Here is a 20,649-nt window from a genome sequence, read left to right as displayed (position 1 = left end):
GTCACACATTTAACCACAGACCAGCACTGTTTTAATACTGTATTGTCACACTTCAGTTATTCTCTACACTTTTTTAGAGTTTGATTTACTGTTAAACAGTGTGTTGGAGGCTCTGATGGGTTTTTAATCTACAATGCAAACATTGAATTGCTTTCAAATAATTGTAATGGACTGAAATGTAAAATAAAGCTTTCTTTCTCGAAGATATAGTGCTTCGATAATTTCCATATTTGGATTTCCGTTTTGTAATTAACCAATGAAATCGTGAGTTGTAGTTCCTACTAGCCAATCCAATAGCTGCTTTATCCAACAGTTCCTGGTTTGGTTTTTTGCTGGCATGATCATGGCTGCTGAAGGAGATTTTCTGGCGAGATACCGAGCTGTGTCCAATAAACTTAAAAAGTAAGCAAGGTGTTTTTTAGTATCACAATTGATTTTATATTTCGATAAGAACGAAGAATGATTATCCGGAGCAACGTAACGTAATTTAGCTCTCTGGCTACGTGGTTGCTGTTTCAGCTAGCGCTAACAGTACAAGCTATTATTCTTACAAGCTATTATTCTTAAAAATGTCACTATGTCATAAATATGAGAGCTTTTAACATAGTATCTAATTCAAATATCACGTTTATGGTTTTTATTTTTCAGTCGAAACACTAGTAAATTAAAAAAATATATGTATACGGTTATTAGTCAGATGTTAGCCTTTAGCTGTAATGGAAACCAAAGAAGCTGATTTATTGATCTATTCAGCTTTTGTTTGTTTACATAACGTGTTGTTGCAACAACTTGTTAACAAAATAGCTGCCTTATTTAAGACATTAACAAGGGTTTCTTTCACGTTTACAGACGTTTTCTCCGGAAGCCCAATGTAGCAGAAGCGAGTGAGCAGTTTGGTAAGTTGCTGACAGAAAATTATCTTTTCTAATCAATCAAAGTTTATCAGAATCAGAAAAACTTTTATTGCCATTGTCTTTGAACAATTCACAGACTTGGAACTTGTTTCGGTGATAAGGTTCTGAATAATAAAAAAAAAATAAAATAAAAACACTGAACAATAATATAAAATTAAAAATACAGCTATTTTACAACTATTTTACAAATAAGGTTAGGCATGCAGAGAAATGAACACATATAAAAAACAAACCTTTCTTTTATTTGTTAAAAATATATCATAAAAGTAATTTTCTTCTGTAGACATGCAGATATGTACAGTATGAACAGTAGCAACTGTGCAAATTAGCAGTGCAATAAATGAAGTGATGTGACGTGAATTATTTAAGTGACTGGAGATATAAAGTGTCCAGATCAGGGATTATGAGTGTTCATGGGTCTTGTAAGTGTTCATTAGTCTGACGGCAGAGGGGAAGAAACTTTTTATGGCGAGAGGTTCTGGTCTGGATGGACCGTAACCTTCTGCCAGAGGGAAGTGGCTCAAATAGTCCATGTCCAGGGTGAGAAGAGTTAGCTGCTATCCGGCCTGCTCGAGTCCTGGAGACGTTACAGGTTCTGGAGAGATGGAAGGCTGCAGCCGAATACCTTCTCAGCAGAGCACATAGTGCACTTCAACACTGCATTTATATACCACTTTTCATACAAAAGTTGTACAAAGTGCTTTACAAAATAAAAAGCAAGAATAAAACAAGGTTAAAAACATGCCTTCTAATGGCAGTCAAGTGTCTAAAACACAAAACCTAAATCCAAAGACAAACTTTTCAGAGATGCTTCATGCAACCAGTCTACCCTGGGCGCTGCGAGGAATTTAGGGTCCTATGAAAGACAATGGAATAGACCCCACCACTTGATCGCAATTTTTAGATTTTTGTTTTTGCTTCAAGCTGATTATAAAAATAGCTTTTCATGGGAATAATCAAGATCTAGGGCTGTGTTTAACCCTTTAAGGGGCAAGTGACTATTTTTGACCTTTTTGTTTCCTTTCATGTTCAGCATGAAACTATTTTTTTTGTTTGTTAATGTAACAACAGAATGGAGGTCTTGGTTCATACCAGAAGGACAATTTTAGATTAAAATTTCTAATTTGAAGGTATTTAATTTAATACCATATAAAGGGTTAAATCACAGTGCACGCATCTAACTAGGTTATTTTAATATAAAAGGTTTATCAGTTTATATTACAGCTGTATTTTATTACAACCTTAGAAAAAAGTATTTATTTTTAATGAAGTTTTAATGATTTTCTTATATAGTTTATTCATCTTTTTGGGCCCCTAGTAGAATCTTCCTGACTTTTCCCCCCATATGGTGCCTCTGAAGCTACCTCAATGACAACTTTTATCTGATATTTTCCTGACTACACTGCAAAATGGAATGAAAACCAGAAGAACATGCAAAATCACAATCACAAAACTTCCTCGCATGAGACATGATCAAACAACAGAGATCCACACTGATCAAGAGATGACACTAAAAGTGAACAGGAAGAAAAACACCTTGTGTATTTAAAAAAAAAAAGATATTAAATAGTGAGGAACGACCACAACATAGATTCAATCCATGACACAAGGCTGGAATACAAAGCGAGAAGAGATTATGTATTAACAAGAAGGTTAACTTTCTTTTTGTACCAGTGGATTTGTTGATCTACACACTCCACACACACACTCTCTCTAACTCAAACTCTCACCAGTAAGAAAACTTAATGAATTTCGTATTTGATACCTGGTGAAACTAAATAAATTACAAACATAATTCATTGACTATTATTTTGGCACATCTCTTTTGTTCAGTCTAATTGATCTAAAACTATACATTCATTTACATTTATTGGACAAGTAGGTAAACAGTCACACTAAACTGTCAACACTTAAAGCTGTAAGTCAGGCGAGTCCAAAGTTGGTCCTCAGGGGCCACTGTTCTGCAGGTTTTCCATCCAGCGTCTGTTCAACACACCTGGCTTGCATTTAAATGGATCCAACAGCCAAATGACTGATTCATTTGAGTCAGGTGTGTTGGAGCAGAAATACATGGAGAACCTGCAGGATTGTGGCCCTCGAGGACCAGAACTGGACACCCCAGCTGTAAGTTAATGTGTTGCCTCACACACATGGAAATCAGGGCTTTAGTGATGTAAACTGTATTGTTTGAGATGCCTGTTTTTGAAAAAAATCCATAATGATTTAAAAACTCTGTATTTCACCCAGACTCAGTTTAACTGTTGGTCTGCTGTATCTTTAAACCTCTTTATTTTGCTTACTTGTGCTTCCAGGTCAGTTGGCAAAGGAGCTGAAGCAGCAGGACTGCCTTCAGTATGCTGCCTTCTGTAACCTGGCCATGGCTCGGTGAGTGGACGCTGATAATTAAGATTCCTCTTAATGTCACTCACAGTGGAATAAAATAGTGTCCGAGTACTTTACAATACTACGTATGTTCATCTATTTACACACTTAGTCATACTGCCCTTCTTTTTCTATTTAATCAATGAATTTTCCATCATTGATGCTCACACATCAATCAGCATGTTGGTGGCAACCGTCCAACATGTGTCGTAAGTATATTTATTATAAACCAGCTTAACTGGTTATATCAACACTGAATGTTAATATCTTGAATATATTTTCACTATTTCCTTCCTGAGTGGATTTAAAGTAAAACTTTAATGTTTGAAGGAAAATATGAGGCGATTTAGCAACATTAAAGTTTATTTAACAAAAAAAAAAAGAAAGAAAGAAACAGACACCCCAACTTTCACAAATACATTCCCAGTCTTGAAATTTACCAAAGAAGCTTCAAAGCGCTGACACCATTTACCGCCCCTCAGATCTCTGGTTACAAAAATAATGACAAGCAGCAAGAGGAGAATTTCAACAAAACTTTTGCAGACAAAGGAAGCTGTCAAAGTGATCAAGGCTTTTTGTCTCACTCACTTTTTTTTTTTTAAACAAAGTAAATGTGTTACAAAGAAAACAAACCAACAGTTACCACCCCCCACCCCCCCCCCCAGCTTAATGCTAACGCTAGAATACAACATGTTCACCTTATACACTGACTCCAGTCATCCATTTAGTTCAAGTTTATTTATACAGCACATTTCTACAGCAGCAGCTGCCCAAAGTGCTGAACAGTAAAGCAACAAACAACAACACAATTTAAAATGAAACACTGCACATTAAAAAATAAATAAAATCTGGACACAAAATAAAAGTAAAATAATTAAAATACACAAAGAAAAAGCTCAGGTATGACCAAATGCCAGCACAAAGAAGTGGGTTTTAAGAACAGACTTAAAATCAGAGACAGATGGAGCAGCTCTGATGTGAAGAGGAAGGCTGTTGCATACCTTAAGAGCAGCAACAGAAAAGGCTCCATCACCCCTGGATTTTAATCTGGTCAATGGGACCTTAAGTAAAAGTTGAGAAGAGGACCTAAGAGTCCTGGCTGGAGCATCTTGATGTAACAACTCTGACAAATACGGGGGAGCCAAACCATTTAAGGCTTTAAAAACCATCAATAAAATGTTGTACTGGGACCTAAAACTAACTGGAAGCCAGTGTAGAGAAGCGAGCAGAGGGGTGATATGATCATAACGTCGTGTTCCTGTAAGCAACCGAGCTGCAGCGTTTTGGACAAGCTGCAGTCGGTGCAAAGTTAACTGATCAATGCCAAAATAAAGAGTTACAATAATCAGTGCCTTCTCGTTGGTTGGCATGGAAACAGACCCATTGTTTTTTTGTACATCCAAATGGTCAATGTGGGCGAATGCTCTTTTGGATCTGAAAGTGGCATCCAGCCGATGTGCCCATTGATACACCTTTTTAGGTCCTGTGCAGACTCAACATGCACAGCATGCTTGGTGTTGTTGAGCATTTACTGTGCATGTCAGTACAAGTTGTTGCTTTTCTGTTTACCTGTACGTTACTTTCTACCTGCTAATAATTACCACAGATGGATACATTCAGATCCATTTTGTATTGATATAAACACCAACAACACGGTCATTTCTCCTGCATTATGTGTACATCTTGTGCTGCTTCCTGTGTGCTTTTGATGCCTTTAGATACCTTCCCTGCAGCGATTCCTGCAGAAAATCTTCCTCTGTGAAGTGCATGCCTGGTAATGTTGATTGCCTTTAGTCAAGCAGGATTTATGCGAGCATCCGGAACGGCTGGGAACCAAATCAAAAAGATTTTTTCTACTGGTCTTGCCATTTTCAGCAGAAACTTTAGCCTTGCATTCTCCGTACCAGATGGAGATGCTGCTGCTCAGTGCACACCCTGTGGAGACCCCCTGAGGTTCTGACTACACTGCTGCAGCCTCTGCAAACTCACGTTTCCATGTTATACGGGCTGTGACTTGGGGGCAGAATCAGAAATATGTAGAACAACTCCTTTCCAACTAACTTTCAACCAATCAGCTTTCAAACAAGGTGTTGCATCACCTCAGAGGGCTCCGTGTTGCCACGTTTTTGGAGTCTGTTTGTCTATATTTTTTAAAAAGTATATCCATCTGCAATGGTAGGTGTATAAAACCAGCTTCTCGATGGGATAAAGAAGAGCTGATGCTATTTTTGGTTCTTGCCAGGTTGTTTTATTTCATGTACTTTGCCAAGGGCTTGATAGACTCCTGTGTGATGCTTTAGGTGTAGAAAACATGTTTTTGGGACAGTACCCTGTGAAGTCACCATTGATTTCTTTCATTTCTGTCGCAGCTTTCATGTGCTGCATGCCAATGCACCACACGTTTTATGTATTGCAGCTTCAGACCTTTTGTTAGGTACTTCAAATCTGACTAATAATATGTCCTACTGGTCAAAAGTCTTGGATCGGCCCAATTTTACCAGTTTGTATTTTGAAAAATTCATGCAGTTTAACTCCAGGAAATAGCTTGAAATGGTATAAAGGTCATTTGGAGAGAAAAATGGACAAAATTACTCATTACTGAGCAATAATGCACTTTTTTAAATGATAGAAAAATGCGTTTCCAGAGAACAAAAAACGCTGCTAACACCTTGTTTTGCAGTGATGGAGGTTGATGGCGACGACTAGTTACTGTCCTGTCTGCATTATTTACAATGTGTGTGGAGAGAAGTGTGTTGCTCTAAAAGTAGCCTGGAGCAGATAAAGAGTAGAAGAGTCTGATCCTCAGAATCCTTAACAGTGAAGGTCTTTCCATAGAAAAGCTGCAACCAAAGTCGAGGCGTCAGGGTGTACAAACTCTTGCACCATCAGCAGTCACTCAGAAACTGGGGAGACTCACTGGACCAGTTTCTATTGTAGACAAAACGCTGTTCAGCCAACGCCGGCTACTTATAAGTGGATTCTGTGATTTCTCAGACAAACATATTTCTTTATTTGATCTATGTTTTTATTTCAGAGCACAGAGAGACTTTGAGCTGTTTAAGATTTAATATTAAAACACTGGAGTGAAGTTTACTGTGGCGTTTATTCCATCCTCTTCCCACCCCCGTTGGTCCTTTTTATTATTTTACTTTTAAATATGTTGCTAATCGATTTAAGGCTCATTAATGAAACTGTTTCCTCAGTTTTAGTGGAATAACTTGACTTTACGTCGAGTCTCTGACTTCAGTTGTTCTTCTGGCTGGCTGTGAGCGAATCCCCGACGCCTTGCTCCAAAGGTTTTCTGGAAATTTTTCATAAGATTTTGGAGAAATTAGTCGATGATTGTTTAATTAGCCTTTTTGTATTTCATGTAGAGTCGTGCTTTCATATCGTAGAATATAGCTGTGAAACTTGGCATTAAAACTTTACTCATGACAAAAATGTTTGTGTTAATTTACCATGAGTTGGACTTTCATGGCGAGAACAGTAGCCAGGTTTACTTGGATGTTTTTGGTTTGAAATCAGCCTGGTTTAAGTTTTCAGGATGAATGTTTCCATGAGAACTAAACTATTCCGAACTGGTGTGTACATACACTGACATTAAAGCAGAACGGTCCTGCCTGACATGCGCAGAAAGATGTCACATCAAAGATGGAGAGGTCTTCAAACTGATGGACACAGTTGTGGTTTTTGCAGTACTTTTGAGCAGCAACGTGACACTCATTCGTTGTTACTGCAAACAACGAAGAGGAAAAGGCATCGAGACTGTTTACATTTAAAACAAACTTTCTGCAGCTGTTCGGTGAATTTGTTTGTTTGCTATCATCTTCCCAAGCGAGGAAACATTGTGTGTTTACACCTAGTCAGAGCATCGATGTAAGAATGCAACCTGACAACTAGGAGAGAATGTGGAATGGAAAAATTGAATATCAGGATTTTTTTGCTTCACAATTTTAAAATCGATTTTTTTTTTTTTTTTTTCAATTAAGAAATTGATTTTTTTTTTTTTTAAATAAATAAAAGATAAAAATAATCCACCACAACATTTTTGTCATTTTTATTGTTTTTGTTGATCTTTTTACTTGTCTTCTTGGGTGTTATAGCAGCAGAATGATGGTCTGGCTGCTGTGTTGTTTTTTCCCTAATTAAAATCAAATTAAATCACAAGCAAAAAGTTTTGTACATTTATTTTTGTTGTTGTTTTTAGCCTAAAAAAATCAGCAATATCGAGTCATTGTGAGAATCGCAATTGAAATCGAATCAGCATAAAAAAAGTCTGAATTGAATCGGGACTAAAGCACATCGTCACAGCCTACTGACAACATTGTGATTCAGTTTTTACATCAGTGTTTTTCAACCTTTTTTGAGCCAAGACAACCTTTTTTTTTTCTTTTACCTAAAAGTCATAAGGCACATCACAAACCCAAATTTTGTGGGGGTTTTTTATTTAAAAAGTCCATATTATTAATATAAAGTCCATCTTGTCAAAGTCTCTTGAATAGAAATCAGATAAACACAAGGAGAATGAATTTCATAATCTTTCACTGGGGCCAGTTTGAATAAACACAGAGCTGCTTTTTAGACCAATTAGATGAAACTGGGTCATTTCTGGGGGCACACCTGATGATCTCTCAGGCACACTAGTGTACCACGGCACAGTGGTTGAAAAACACTAGTTTACATGAGACCACAATCAGTTTGTGAAAAGGGAAACTCGTCATCTGTGAAACCAAATGAAAATCCTTTTGGTTTGATGCTTTTCACTGGGAATGAGGTGTAAACATGGATCACTTTCATTCCGAAAGCTTTCCGACTGACTGCAATCAGCGTATTTGGCTCCATGTGAACAGAGCCAGTGATCTGCATGTTGTTGCTACACACTCCCAATGTATTTGACTGCAGGTGTGAGCAGACTCTCTTCAACGCTCCTGGAGAAGCTCTGGCACTAACCGATGCTGCACGCCTCTTTCTGTCATCTGAAAAGGAGAACAAAGCCCTGCAGGGTCCGGGCTTTGACGAGCACCTTCAAGCTGCACTCAACTGCTACAGTTTCGCTATCAAGGTACGCAAAGTTAAACTCAACAGTTTCCAGAAATATCTGGGACATTTAAGGTGGATCGGACCAGACGAGCTCTGCACAATAGATTCTGGACTGCATTCCTGCATTGTGACTGGACTCTTGACGTGCAAATGCTTTGCAGGTGTACATAGAGATGAACCAGCCGGTGATGGCAGCCAGCCTGTGTTTGGAACTTGGCAACGCGCTCAAGGTTGAATGAAAGCTTCAAGCTGTCCCATAAGATAAATGATGCACATTTTCTGCTTGACATTCACAGCAAATAACGCGACTGGCGTTAAATCTTACCTTTCTACCGCAACAGGAAATGAACAGACCTGGAGAAGCGATAGTGCACTACCAGAGGGCTGCAGAGTTGCAGACACAGACACCGACTGAGGCTCTGCTGTCCATGGGAGAAATGGCCACCTGTAAAATTCTCACCCGTGAGTTCAGACAGGTTGCTGTGCTGCTGTTGCTGCAGGTTTTACCTGCATGCGGGACCTGACTTCTCAAACTTCTGGTCTTATCGCAGGCGATTACGACGGGGCTTTGTCGGTGTTTACAGAGATGCAGCTCGTGTGTCAGGAGAGAGGATTGCATCTTCCAGGCACCTCCACCCCCGTCGGTGAGCTCCGGATGGAGGATCGGTCTGCAGAATGCTCTCATGCTGACACAAAACTGTTTATTGACTCCTCAGTGATTAAAGCTTGCAAACAGAATATGTTTCCAGTGAGTAGCTTGGAGGCGATGAAGCAGTCCCTGGCTGTTGAGTCTGCCTCTACCTGGCTGCAGTTTCACATTTGTGTGTTCAGATTGTAATGCATCCTACACACTGGATCTTCCAGAACCAAACTACACCACAACTGTTGCATTTAGTACTCCAACATGGAAACATTATGAAAAACTGAGGTATCTCTATTTGTCTTAAAGGTGCTTTTTTGGACATTGTGGCCAAATGTGAGATATCCAGAGTGTTGCTGCTGATGTTGCTGGAGGTAAGCATGGAAAAAGTAAGATTTTTTTTTTATGAATATTAACACAACAGCACTGTAAACAATATCTCAGATACGCAGCAGCAATACTTCAGTATCAAAAAGCCACCAGCTAACCAATCAGGAAACATGGAAACTTCTGCACAGCATCTCCTTTATGTTAACTGTGCATCACAAACGTCTTAGACAAGACTGTGGTGTTATGGAAAAGGTCATAAATAATCTGACACTAAATGTTTACTCAGTCTCTGTATCCGGCCTTCATGCCCTGTAAAAAGAATCTACATTTGACGCTGGATAAGGAGGACAGGTTGGATGTGTTAAAATATTATAAAAATGTCCTTTAAAATTCAATTTATTATATTTTAGCTTCTGTTCTAAACTACAAACTATTTTGATTCAGTGTTTTAAACTCCGTTCAGCCCCAGAATATTTGTTTCTGGGGAAAGCAGACAGATTGGAGGTGAAAGGTCAGAGGGCGTTATCAGGCCAGGACTGGGAAACGGAGCTGGTGGGAGGATTTGATTTCATATGAGCAACTGGAAAGACTTGATTTGTGAAGTTAAAAATGACCCACATGTCCCACATTGTGGATGACTGCTCATATTTAGAGGATATTTTGATATTTTTTGTAATTCATATTTGTATAATTGTTCATTTTATTTTTTTATAGTCAGTTTACCAGCTTTAAAATATCTTAAATTTTGATAAATGAAATGAATTTATTCTACTTTTAATCTGATTTTAGTAGACTTTGTGCCATTTCAGTGTCTCATTAATCAGCTTGTTGTTGTTCTGCTTTATTACTCTAAAACACAGGAGTCAAAATTATTTCATTTTAGACGATATCGCCACAGTCAAAGCTTTTGTAATTGGAGGAAAAAAACCACTATAGCATCAGTAGAGAACCCTGGGCTGCAGGTTTTAGATGTTTCCCTGCTACAACGCACCTGATTCTAATTAATGAGCCACTGTCCAGAACTTGTTGGAGCAGGGAAACATCTGATTTTTTGGTCTGATTTTTGTCCCTTTTAAAGCCTCCGCCTCAGAAGTTGCTCCCGGAGCACGCCCAGACCCTGGAGAGATACGCATGGGAGTCTTTTGACCCTCACAGCCAAGGTAGACGCTGACGGCGGCAAAACGCTGATAAATAACGGATTAAACTTTCCTTTTTCCTGTTGACACACATTACGTTGATATAAATTTTGATGTAAGATCTCAGTCCTCGAGATCTGCTATTCTTCAACCTTCAGATCAGGGGTGCCAAAAGTTGGTCCTCGGGGGCCACTGTCCTGCTGCTTTTCAATATATCCCTGCTCCAACATGCCTGGTCCATGTTGAATGGATCCAGTAGCCTATATGAAGTTCTGCACATCACTGATTACTGCGAGTCAGGTGTGTTGGAGCAGGGATGCTGGAAAACCTGCAGGATTGTGGCCTTCAAGGGCCGCAGCTGGACACCCCCGCTTTAGATGCTTCCCTTCTTCAACACTTGCGCATAAATAATGTTGTAAATGTCGTCTCCCGCAGTGACCTTCCTGCCTGAGAACATCTTCCTGCTCCTGCAGTCTGTCGTGGTGAGTTTCCTAGGCAACGAACTCCTTCCCAGACTTTCCTGACTTCCTGTCTCGTGCACATTTCCACGCTTTTACACCCGACGGTGAACGACGTGTTTGAGTATCTGGCGCTGTTCTGTCCTGCAGTAGTTTCTCATTTGGTTTGTCTTCAACATGCAGACTAAACCTCCGTTATGACACGATAAACACGGAGACTGAAATGTGTATTTGTGTCTGTATTAGTGCAGTGTGTAACTGGAGATGTGTTCTGCAGATGGCGTGTCAGGAGAAAGATACCGAGTCCCTGAAGTCTCTCCAGACAGAGCTGTGGTACGCTTGCATAGAATCCCCCAAATCTGATCAGGATGGAGGAACATTGGATTGTTTGTCTTATTTTGCATTTTGTTAGTCTTTCTTTCTCTCTCTCTCCCCGCAGGCCGTTTCTGACAGCAGAGCAGAACCATCTTCTCCACCTGGTGGTTCAGGAGCGAATCACACCGTCTGGTCAAGGCATTTAGTCGTCCAGTTCCTGCTCTCTTCCTCTGGGATCAATATTTTATATCATGGAACATTCCTGTTCCTGACTGGGTCTGTTCTAAGGCCCAGAGCGGGGTTGTTTTCAAGGCTTTGCTGATGTAACTTACGCTTGTATAAAACTGCTCTTATTGAGTTTGGAGATTTAGAAATATGACAAAAAGGAAGCAGCATTTTCCTGTTTTCTTTTTTTAAATTTTCTTTTTTTCTAATTTAAAACTAAAGGCTGTAAAACTGGACCACATCTTATATTTATTTAGTAAAAGTATGCTGAACTGACTTTATTTTCAGTAGTTTTAACAAATAAAACAACTTGTCTTGAGTTTTAATTCATTTTATTAGTAAATGACATGGCTTGAATTCCATTTTAATTTCAGACAAACCTCTTCATGAATATCTCCATTATGAGCTATAAAACCATTCCCATTTCCCTGGATCAATTCATTTTCACTTGTACAGATGTACGTTTTTTATGATAGCAGCCAACTACACACTGAAAAACCAAACGCAGTTTAAAAGAAAAATAAAACACTAAATGCAAAATGCTACAAAAATATAATGGTTACATTGTACATAGCTTGAGAAGAGATACACGATATTTGAGTTGTAACACGATAAATGAATAAAACTAAACGTACTGGAAGAAAAGGTTTGTTTCCTGAATGTTTTGGTGTCGTGTGACAGGACTGATGTAGCCAACATGCTGCACCTCCGTCAGCCTCCACCATCGCACCGCATGTATGCTTTCTCATGTTTTCTTTTAAAACAGTCATAAGATCAGACTTTTCAGACACCAAGCTGATGAGACTTGATACCAACCCAGATTCTGCTCCAGCAGCTGGATCAGAGTACAGTCGTGCTGAGTCATGTTTGCATTTTATTCATTCAAGCTGTTTTAAGAAAATCTGGACTTTTTTTTTCTTTCTTTTCTTTCCTGCTGAAATACACCTGACTCACATCAATGGCAACTAGCAGACTTGTGCAGTTTGATGTCAAGCTCTGCACAAGTCTGTTAAATCTGATGTGTGTCAGGTGTGTTGCAGCGGGAAACTCTTGCAGGACCGGAGTTGGCCACCACTGTGCTAGAGACAAGGCGCTGGGTGAAATGACTGTTATGCTAGATATCAAAACTCCAGTCCTGGAAGACCAGCATCCTGCTGGTTTTTGTTGTCTCCATGCTTCAACGCACCTGACTGAAATGAACGAACAGGTTGATAAGAAGCTATTTGATCTTTTTGATTAGAATCAGGTGTGTTGGAGCAGGGATACAACAAACACCTGCCTGATACCTGCCCTCGAGAACTGGAGTCTGACACCCCTGTGTGAGACAACACAGGTATGATAGGCTTCCTTTACAGCTGGAGTTCAGCTTAGACGCAGTGAGATGCTGCTGTCTTGAGTTCTACAAGACGGCAGCAAAGTGTCGCCAAGGCAACCCACATCCATAACCTTCCACCATGATATGGGGGTGTTGCATGTCACTGAAGATGTGCTTCCTCTTTATTCCTCCTTAAAATAATTATCTACTACAATATTGAATTTCCCTTTGGAGATTAATAAAGTATTTTTCATTTCATTTCAGGGTGTAACATCACAATGATCTACATCCATGTATTTATCATGTGACCAATGACATGGATCCAAAACACAAACATGGTTCAAAATTGATACAGTAACCAATTATCTTTTTTTTATTATTTAACTGCTGCATTCATAGTTCCTCCAAGTAGCCGTTTTTCATTCATTCCTAGTCTTTATTATGAGAACAGTTTCTTTTTACTTCAATTCATTTAAATATTTCAGCCCAGAAGTAAAAATCTAAATGATATTCTAGTTTTTTTTTTTTAAGATTGTTGACTAAAACACCTTGAAAGGTTTGAGTGTATTTTAGTTTCTTTCATCACACAAAAAGCTGAATATTCCTGACTTTTTGTGAGGAGTGCATGACAACATGGAATTGCTCATATTGAAACATGTATATAGTTGAACTTTAAAGAAGAAGAAATTAAAGAAAAGGGAAAATTCTTTGGCGTCTTTTCTGGTATCTTTGGGATGTTTTTAAAGGAAAAACCTGAGATTATTCAGTCCTAGAATGAAGCACCTCCACTGCACAACAATGGTATATCAATCTAGTCATCTCTCAGCAACAGCATGTCACATGTCGGACATGGTAGAACTGTCAGCATGTCTGCACCTCCTAACGTGACAATGGGAGGAAATTTGAAGCCAGAACTTTACAAACTTCAACCATGATTATTTTGCACTCATGCGGTTTCATTCTTAAACTCAGATGTTCATATTCAAAATATCAAAAATGGCTCTTTGTTAGCATTTTTACACTTTCTCGTGTTCCTCGTCGGCCGATGGCGTTAAAACCGTTTGAAGTTACAGAGGAACTCGAGCTCGCCCTAATTCTTTTCACTCTCACTCGCTCTTCTTCCGCAGGACGAGGTAGATGATCGCTAAGAGGAGAGTGAGGACAAAAGAGATCCACGCCAGGATGTAGGAGTGCCCGTACCCTCCTTCTGTTTCATTGGTGTGAAGCTGGGCGGTGTAGACTGAGGCTGCTGTCATTATGCACAGACCTGCAGGGGGAATACACCACCGCAAGACAATTAAAAAGCAATTCTTTTCCCTTGTAGATTATGAGGCTCATGAACAAATGCAGCACATGTCAAAAAGCTGAATATTTAGTTCCAACTGTTCACACAGCTGCATCTTTAGTGGTCCTCCACCAGTAAACCAGTGTTTTTCCTCTGCTGAGGTTGCGTTTTATTCATCTGCATGACTACAAAAGCTACTAAACTGAATTTTATTTGGATTTGGATCAAAATTATGCATCAGTTTTTCTTAAAACACCTGTTACCAGGGAACCTTGTTGCTATGCTGCAGCTGTAAGCACAGCTGTGCAGCTTCCAGACTGGTATCTACTGGTTCCAACTTTTTTTTTTTTTTTAATGTTAACTTACTGATACACAGAATGCATGAAAAAAACTGGATTGTTTGGGGTAAGGGGACAAATAAAAAAAAAAACAAAACATATGTTTGAAGTTAGAACCAGCACCTTGTGCAACAAAGCTGGATTTCCTCTTATCCAGGTAACTTTGGGGTTAACTCCGGGATTTTCTTTACTATAAAGCTATTTCACTTAATAAATCAAACAAATTAAAAAAAAAAGGATAATTCACCATGGTAACATACACACAATGCCTAAACCTACACCAGTGCATAAACTCCTCCATGGCAAAGAAGATACTCTGCAGGGTTTTCTCCATGTCTGCGATTGGTCACATGCTGCAAACTCCGCCCCTTTTATGGAAGAACGCTGACCAATAAAATCCTGGGTTGATTTATGGAGTTGATAACCAGCTTCATTGTACCATTTATCCAGATCCTGAACATCTCAGGTCGTCTCAGACAACAGAGAAGTGTGTTAATCTCGCTTGCTCTTAATCTTTGCTTCATTCTGCCATCAGCAGCTCCTCGTTAGCTGAAATGGATCATCTAATGAGGCTCTGAACTCACTTTATTTCATGTTTAGATCCAGATTAGAAACACGGACTTCTAAAGGCTCAGTAAGGGAAGAAGGAAGGGTCAAGCTAAGTGAGGCTGCAAGGAAAAGAGTTCCAAATTCATGATACAAAAGGAAAGACTTTGTTATTTTTACCAAAAAGTTTTATCTAGAAGTTGCATCACTTTGTGAAAAAAGGCACAAAATGTCTTTTTTAGTTGCTGACCATGAACCAGTTTCCTGAAATAAACCAACCTGCTTAACCTACTTAAACTACTATAAAATGAGCAGAACGAACACAACTAATCTGAGAACTTCACAAGTAAAAAAAGCCAAACATTTCCTGACAGCAGTCTGGCTTGCACTTATCTACAGCTGAGTTTCTGTTACATTTCTTCACTAAATAAAAGCAACATTTTTAATTTAAAAAAAAAAAAACAATTGCAATTTGCAGGTGTTTCCATTGAATAGTGTTTCGTGCAACTGCAGCACATGCAGATTCACCACGTTGCGTTATTTGGGGGTTTTCTACTTGTTGCGGAGAATTTGCTTCGGCTTTTCAAAGCTTTTCTTCTTCATTTTCTTTTCTAAAACTCTGAAATTTGCTGTTGTTTGTTCCGCACCGTGCCATATTTACTGGAAACGAACTGGTCTCGACCCCCCACGTCACGTCCAGAGTTTCTATTTAACTTTTGTGAAATGTTTCTGCATCAAAACGTCTGAAAAACCACCTCATGAGAGCGTAAACACTTTTTAGCGATATTTGAGACTTGTTTTGACATGTAGGCGTTTCCATTAACGTTTTTTTTAATCACTATATTTATTTTTTTGCGCAATTCTATGTGTAATGGAAACAGACTTATGTCCTCTTCTGTTTGGTTTCTTGCTTGTGTTGTTCTCCCTCTCGTATGCAGGTTGCTTTGGATAAAAGCGCCTGCTAAGTGACTGTATAACAGAATAACTTGAGCATCTGTAACAGTAGCAGCCGGTAGTCCAAACGGAAACTTCCAGTGTTATTTTGCTGCAAAGTTGAGTCAAATCTGGAGATTAGAATGTGTCCATTCAATGAGAATTCAAGTGAAAACCTGCAGGGGTTTTTTTTACATCATTTAGTGAAAAAGAAATGACTCATTTTGGTTCCTCTTCATACACAGAGACCTGCTTGCAAGGGGCATCGCGCTTTGTTTGCATTGTCACAACAACGTTTTTCTTTCTGAGAGAAATAGGCAGCGATTTTTATGTTTGCTGTTTGCTCAGATTGAATGCCTGCTGAAGATGAGGGAGTGATGAACACTGTTGTTACTTTATAAGATTTTATTATTGTCTTTTTAAGTGACATAAATCCCTTGTTTTTTTATGTGTTCAGTCTCCAGCTTGCAGCCAATGAGCTGAGTCGTAAGACAACCGCTGAGGTGTCACGGCGCTGTTACGCTTCGACAAGCATTTAGTGCACTTTAGCTGGTAAGATCAATCCAAATGTTGATGGTATCATCAGTACTGGAGTATCAGAATGGTTCGGTAGCATGAGATCAATAGGTTTCTTGCAGAAGATTTTCGGGGCAGAATGTGAGAACAGGTTTTGTTCTGATTACAACAACTGTGATGAAGTGGTCATAATGGTTATTTCATTATTTAGTGACACTTTATGTTGTTTTTGTTTGTTTTTTTAACAAAAAAGCTGGAATTAAAGTTTATCTAATTTAAAAAAGTGTTTGATTTAATCAAAATGTTTGTTCTTTGTTTGATTGTGATCATAATCATGATCATTAAAGGCAAAATCATAAAATGAGTGTAACATTTCAAGCAAAAGGTATTAAGATCAATATCTGTATCAACAATATTTGCCCTGGATTCTTGTGGTACCGATGAAGAGCAACAAGCAGAATCAATAGTTCCTGTAGCTGAACATCACATCTGCCTTCAGGTTACTTACAGGAGATCAGCTGCAGAATGCCGGTGAAGGTGAACCTCTGGCCTTTGGGCAGGGTAAACAGCTGGGCCAGAAACACAAACAAGGCCAGGATGGCAAAAACACAGGCCAGCACTGAGGTAGCCTGCACCGACTGGAGGAACTCTGCAGCACGACAAAATGAACAAATGGTGAGTTTAAGTTCAGCATGTTTACTGTTATTAACTCACTATTACAGCCGTTAATGATCCATTGTTATTATCATATTACTGACCCAAGTTATTATTTCTGTTTTATTAATTTCTTTTTTTTTTTTTACCTTCTGGGTAGTCTTTCAGGTTGAGGTAATGCCAGTCTGATTTCGTCAACACCCACTGGCCCCACAAGTCCGTCGACGTAGAGTCGGTGGTCCACCAGGCCTGACCAGAGGAAGAAATGCAGATTAGAAAAATACTAGTAGCATCTAGTTATTTTTCTGATATTGTGTGAAAGTCTTTGGAGATTTCATGTCAGCAGATGCTTATACTTTCATTCCTCACCGTGTTGTCATACCTGTGTGTTTGTGTATGCACAGCGTGAGTGTGTATCAGGGCAGGAGCAGCAATTCACTTTCTTTTAGCACAAGCTTTATTATTCTGTAAGCATAGCCGAAGCGCGTTTTTATGGCAGTTTGAAGATTTGCATCTCTGTGGGTGGCAAAAACCTATTTCGGCATCTGTCTCCTGGGTATTTTTCCTCGTGGTTTACACACACACACACACACACACACGCTTGACTGAGCAGTTCCATGTGCTTGTTTTTGTTGCACTAAAACAAGCTTTTTGCCCGACATGCATAAAAACAGGCTACAAGCTTTACTTAAACAAGACAACAGTATCAAGTAATGACCTCTTACATTATCAATCGTGGCCACCAGCAGCAGGATGATGGTGGTAACATGCAGAGCAACGATTCCTGCCAGCACCAACATTGTGGTCCTCTGAAAAACAGATAAGAGGAAGAATGCGGAAGGATGCGCATCATTATTTCTTTTCCAGCCTGCAGATTTATTTAATGTAGAAGCTGTGTTACAATGTTTTTCATATGAAACAGATTCGTGCAGAAAGAGGAGGGGGGAAATGAGGGGAGAGAGGGTCGTTGCGTTGCGCGCAAGTCCAAACTCGCCCCCTGAAATCTCAGATAGTTCCTTTGTTTCTTTCTTTTTTTTTCTTTTTTTTTTAAAGGCACATCTGGATTCAGACACGTCACCCCTCCCTGCTAGCCTCAAACATTTTACTTTTCCTATGTTTTAAGGGAAGCGAGTGTGTTTGGGTGTATCCTACCCCAACACATCGACACACACCGGGCAGCTTTTCAGCGCCGTCGACAAGAAAGGCGCATTTGTTTGGCGGCGCTTGAACGTTCCCAAATGGATGTCTCTCCGTGTCTCTCTCTCTCTCTCTCTCTCTCTCAAACACACCCACACCCATACCACACACACACACACACACACACACACACACACTGCAATCAACAACTTTAAAAAGAGCGCGAGAGAGCAACAACTTAACGCGCAAAACTTCAACTGTAAAAACTACAAAACTAGCGCAACTTTCCGCACTTTGTTCGTTTAATATAAAAAGGAAAAAAAAAAACTAACGGATTATAATAAAGTCTCACATAACATATAGTTATACTTTAAAGCGCTTAAAGCAGCTTTTTGGGCATGAAAGAAGCTTAAAGAGTTTTACAGAGTTTATGTCGCGTCTGTGAGAAGGAAAGAAAAATGGGAAGAAAGGTGGAAACAGTTACCTGAACGCGCTTTAATCACACGGAGTTAGTCGGGAATGTGGGACTGTGTAGACCCACCCAGCATCTAATTCTCAGCACACACATCTCCCTGTTTTCTTACTCCCTTTCCCCTCAGTAAGCCCCACCCTAAAAGTTTCAAAAGTTTTTTCCTTTTTTTCCTCCTCTTCCTCACTTTATGAGGAAATCGCTTCAGTCTGACGGGCAGAATTTCCTTGAAGGATCAAGAGAAGGATTCCACATTAAAATCAGAAAGATTTTAGCTGTTTATTAAAACTAAATTGATCAAACATCTGATGATAAAAGGATAAAACACACAAACAAGAATAAGTTTGCTTAGGCTTAATGGGAAGACCCGGTATTGTATGGCATTAAAAACAGCTGTATAATTATTTTAAACCACATTGCAATCTGTTTCTTTCACAGTTTTGCCCAGAATAATTTAGTACAGCCGTCACATCTGGTGCTTTTGTGACTTTTACATCCTTTTTCATGGAACATAAACAGTTTGGGCAGACAATCAGAATCAGAAATACTTTATTAATCCAATTAAATTGCTGCATTGCAGTGTTTTTTACAACTGTGACATGCAGCGAGGAGAACAATAGAAAAATGAGAGAAAATGTGAAAGGTTGTGAAGTAATTAAAAAGCAGAATAGATTAAAAAAAATAATAATAATGAAGCTTGTAGACAGGTAGCTGAAATGAGTTTCCTCCGCAGGGTGGGCAGGCTCTCCCTGAGAGATAGGATGAGGAGCTCGGTCATCCTGGAGGGGATCAGAGTAGAGCCGCTGCTCCTCCGCATCGAGAGGAACCAGTTGAGGTGGCTCGGGCATCTGGTCAGGATGCCTCCTGGACGCCTCCCTGGTGAGGTGTTCCAGGCACGTCCCTCTGGGAGGAGACCCCGGGGAAGACCCAGGACACGCTGGAGGGATTATATCTCTCGGCTGGCCTGGGAACGCCTCGGGATCCCCCCCGCAGAGTTGGCAAATGTGGCTGGGGAGAGGGAAGTCTGGGCTTCCCTGCTTAGGCTGCTGCCCTGCGACCCGACTCCAGATAAGCGGCAGAAGATGGAATAAAAAGTAGAAATGATACAACAAAGCCGTTAATAAATAGCACATATTTCCAGTATTTAGATATTATGCTCAGACTTGCTTGCTTCGGAGAGTTTGGGAGTTTAACAACCACAGAAAGGAAGGATTTCCCAAGTATCCTGTTGAACGTGCTCCTGGTTGTCCCGCATGTTGTGGAGAGGATGGACATCATCTCCTCTCTCTGGCTCCCTGCTCCAACAGCATGCCTGCCCTCATGGATCAGTTTATTTAGTCTGTTGGTGTCAGCCGCCTTCAGTCTGCTGCCCCAGCAAGCAGCTGCAAGAACACTACTCACCATAAACTCATATCTGGAGCATCGTTTGGCAGATCCTGAAGGACTTCATCCACCTCAGAAAACAGAGACGACTCAAGCCCTTCCTACATCCTAAATACCAGCCTGGAGTGTTTCCTTCATAGTGTCCACATTCCCACCAGCAGTGGGCGAGGCAATGCTGCATTGTCACCAAGATCCTGCTGCTGATGTTTATTTTCACACCTACATTCACTTCAGAGACACAAATTAGGGATCTGAGTTCATGTTTTTGTAAAATATGGACAGAAAGAGAGAGAGAGAGAGAGAGAGAGAGAGAGTGTGTGTGTGAAAGGGACTATAGAATCAGGTTTCTAAATTGCTGCTTTACACGATTTGGTGTGTAAATGCTTGTTTCATCTCTCATATTTTAATATGGAAAAATAGTTTTTATCATGTAAAGCTATTTTGTTGCTTTGTTAAAGAAATTTGTCTTTTAAATAAAGTTTGCTTTGGTTTTGATTTTATTCTTCATTACAACCTGCATTCACTTGCATGTTGGCGTCTGAGGTTTAACCAGGTAAAAGTCCGTTTTTGTTGGGATTTGATTGTCTCTACTTGGGGTGGGACTTGGTTGTTCTAGTCAGATTGTTGAACAGA

The 20,649-nt window shown here is 39.7% G+C and overlaps 2 protein-coding genes across 3 annotated transcripts; one reads left to right on the top strand and one right to left on the bottom strand.

Moving 5' to 3' along the window:
• Positions 1-337: 337 nt before the first annotated feature.
• Positions 338-11,437, top strand: f8a (coagulation factor VIII associated; the record flags this gene model as incomplete). The annotated part of the gene is made up of 12 exons (XM_079264625.1): positions 338-402; positions 850-896; positions 3,227-3,299; positions 8,199-8,358; positions 8,498-8,566; positions 8,678-8,798; positions 8,888-8,980; positions 9,286-9,350; positions 10,385-10,466; positions 10,878-10,924; positions 11,178-11,233; positions 11,340-11,437. The coding sequence occupies 12 exons, from the start codon at positions 338-340 to the stop codon at positions 11,419-11,421; spliced, it is 960 nt and encodes a 319-aa protein (XP_079120751.1). The 3' UTR covers positions 11,422-11,437.
• Positions 11,438-11,525: 88 nt separating this feature from the next.
• On the bottom strand, positions 11,526-18,723 carry LOC306774541 (epithelial membrane protein 1). 2 transcript variants are annotated; one of them, XM_079264627.1, is made up of 5 exons: positions 18,180-18,298; positions 17,753-17,836; positions 17,177-17,276; positions 16,882-17,022; positions 11,526-14,022 (listed from the first exon to the last, which is right to left on the bottom strand). In XM_079264627.1, the coding sequence occupies exons 2-5, from the start codon at positions 17,825-17,827 to the stop codon at positions 13,862-13,864; spliced, it is 477 nt and encodes a 158-aa protein (XP_079120753.1). In that variant the 5' UTR covers positions 17,828-17,836; positions 18,180-18,298; the 3' UTR covers positions 11,526-13,861. The 2 variants fall into 2 exon arrangements, with proteins under 2 accessions (XP_079120753.1, XP_079120752.1); XM_079264626.1 differs by lacking the exon at positions 18,180-18,298 and adding an exon at positions 18,649-18,723 and having other exon boundaries at positions 11,532-14,022.
• Positions 18,724-20,649: the final 1,926 nt, after the last annotated feature.

The sequence above is a fragment of the Telmatherina bonti genome, assembly GCF_933228915.1.
Source record: "Telmatherina bonti genome assembly, chromosome: 3".
In the NCBI taxonomy this organism is placed as follows: Eukaryota; Metazoa; Chordata; class Actinopteri; order Atheriniformes; family Telmatherinidae; genus Telmatherina; species Telmatherina bonti.
The sequence above is the reverse complement of the archived record's forward strand: the minus strand, read 5'-3'. Positions and strand labels throughout refer to the sequence as shown.

Bases quoted from the DNA above. Each gene is read 5' to 3' on its own strand.
- LOC306774541 (XM_079264626.1), bottom strand. From the start codon at position 17,827: ATGTTGGTGCTGGCAGGAATCGTTGCTCTGCATGTTACCACCATCATC. The intron at 17,277-17,752 runs GTAAGAGGTCAT...TCCTCTGGTCAG, and splicing joins TGGTGGCCACGATTGATAAT to GCCTGGTGGACCACCGACTC. The intron at 14,023-16,881 runs GTAAGTAACCTG...TTCCCCCTGCAG, and splicing joins CATTCTGCAGCTGATCTCCT to GTCTGTGCATAATGACAGCA.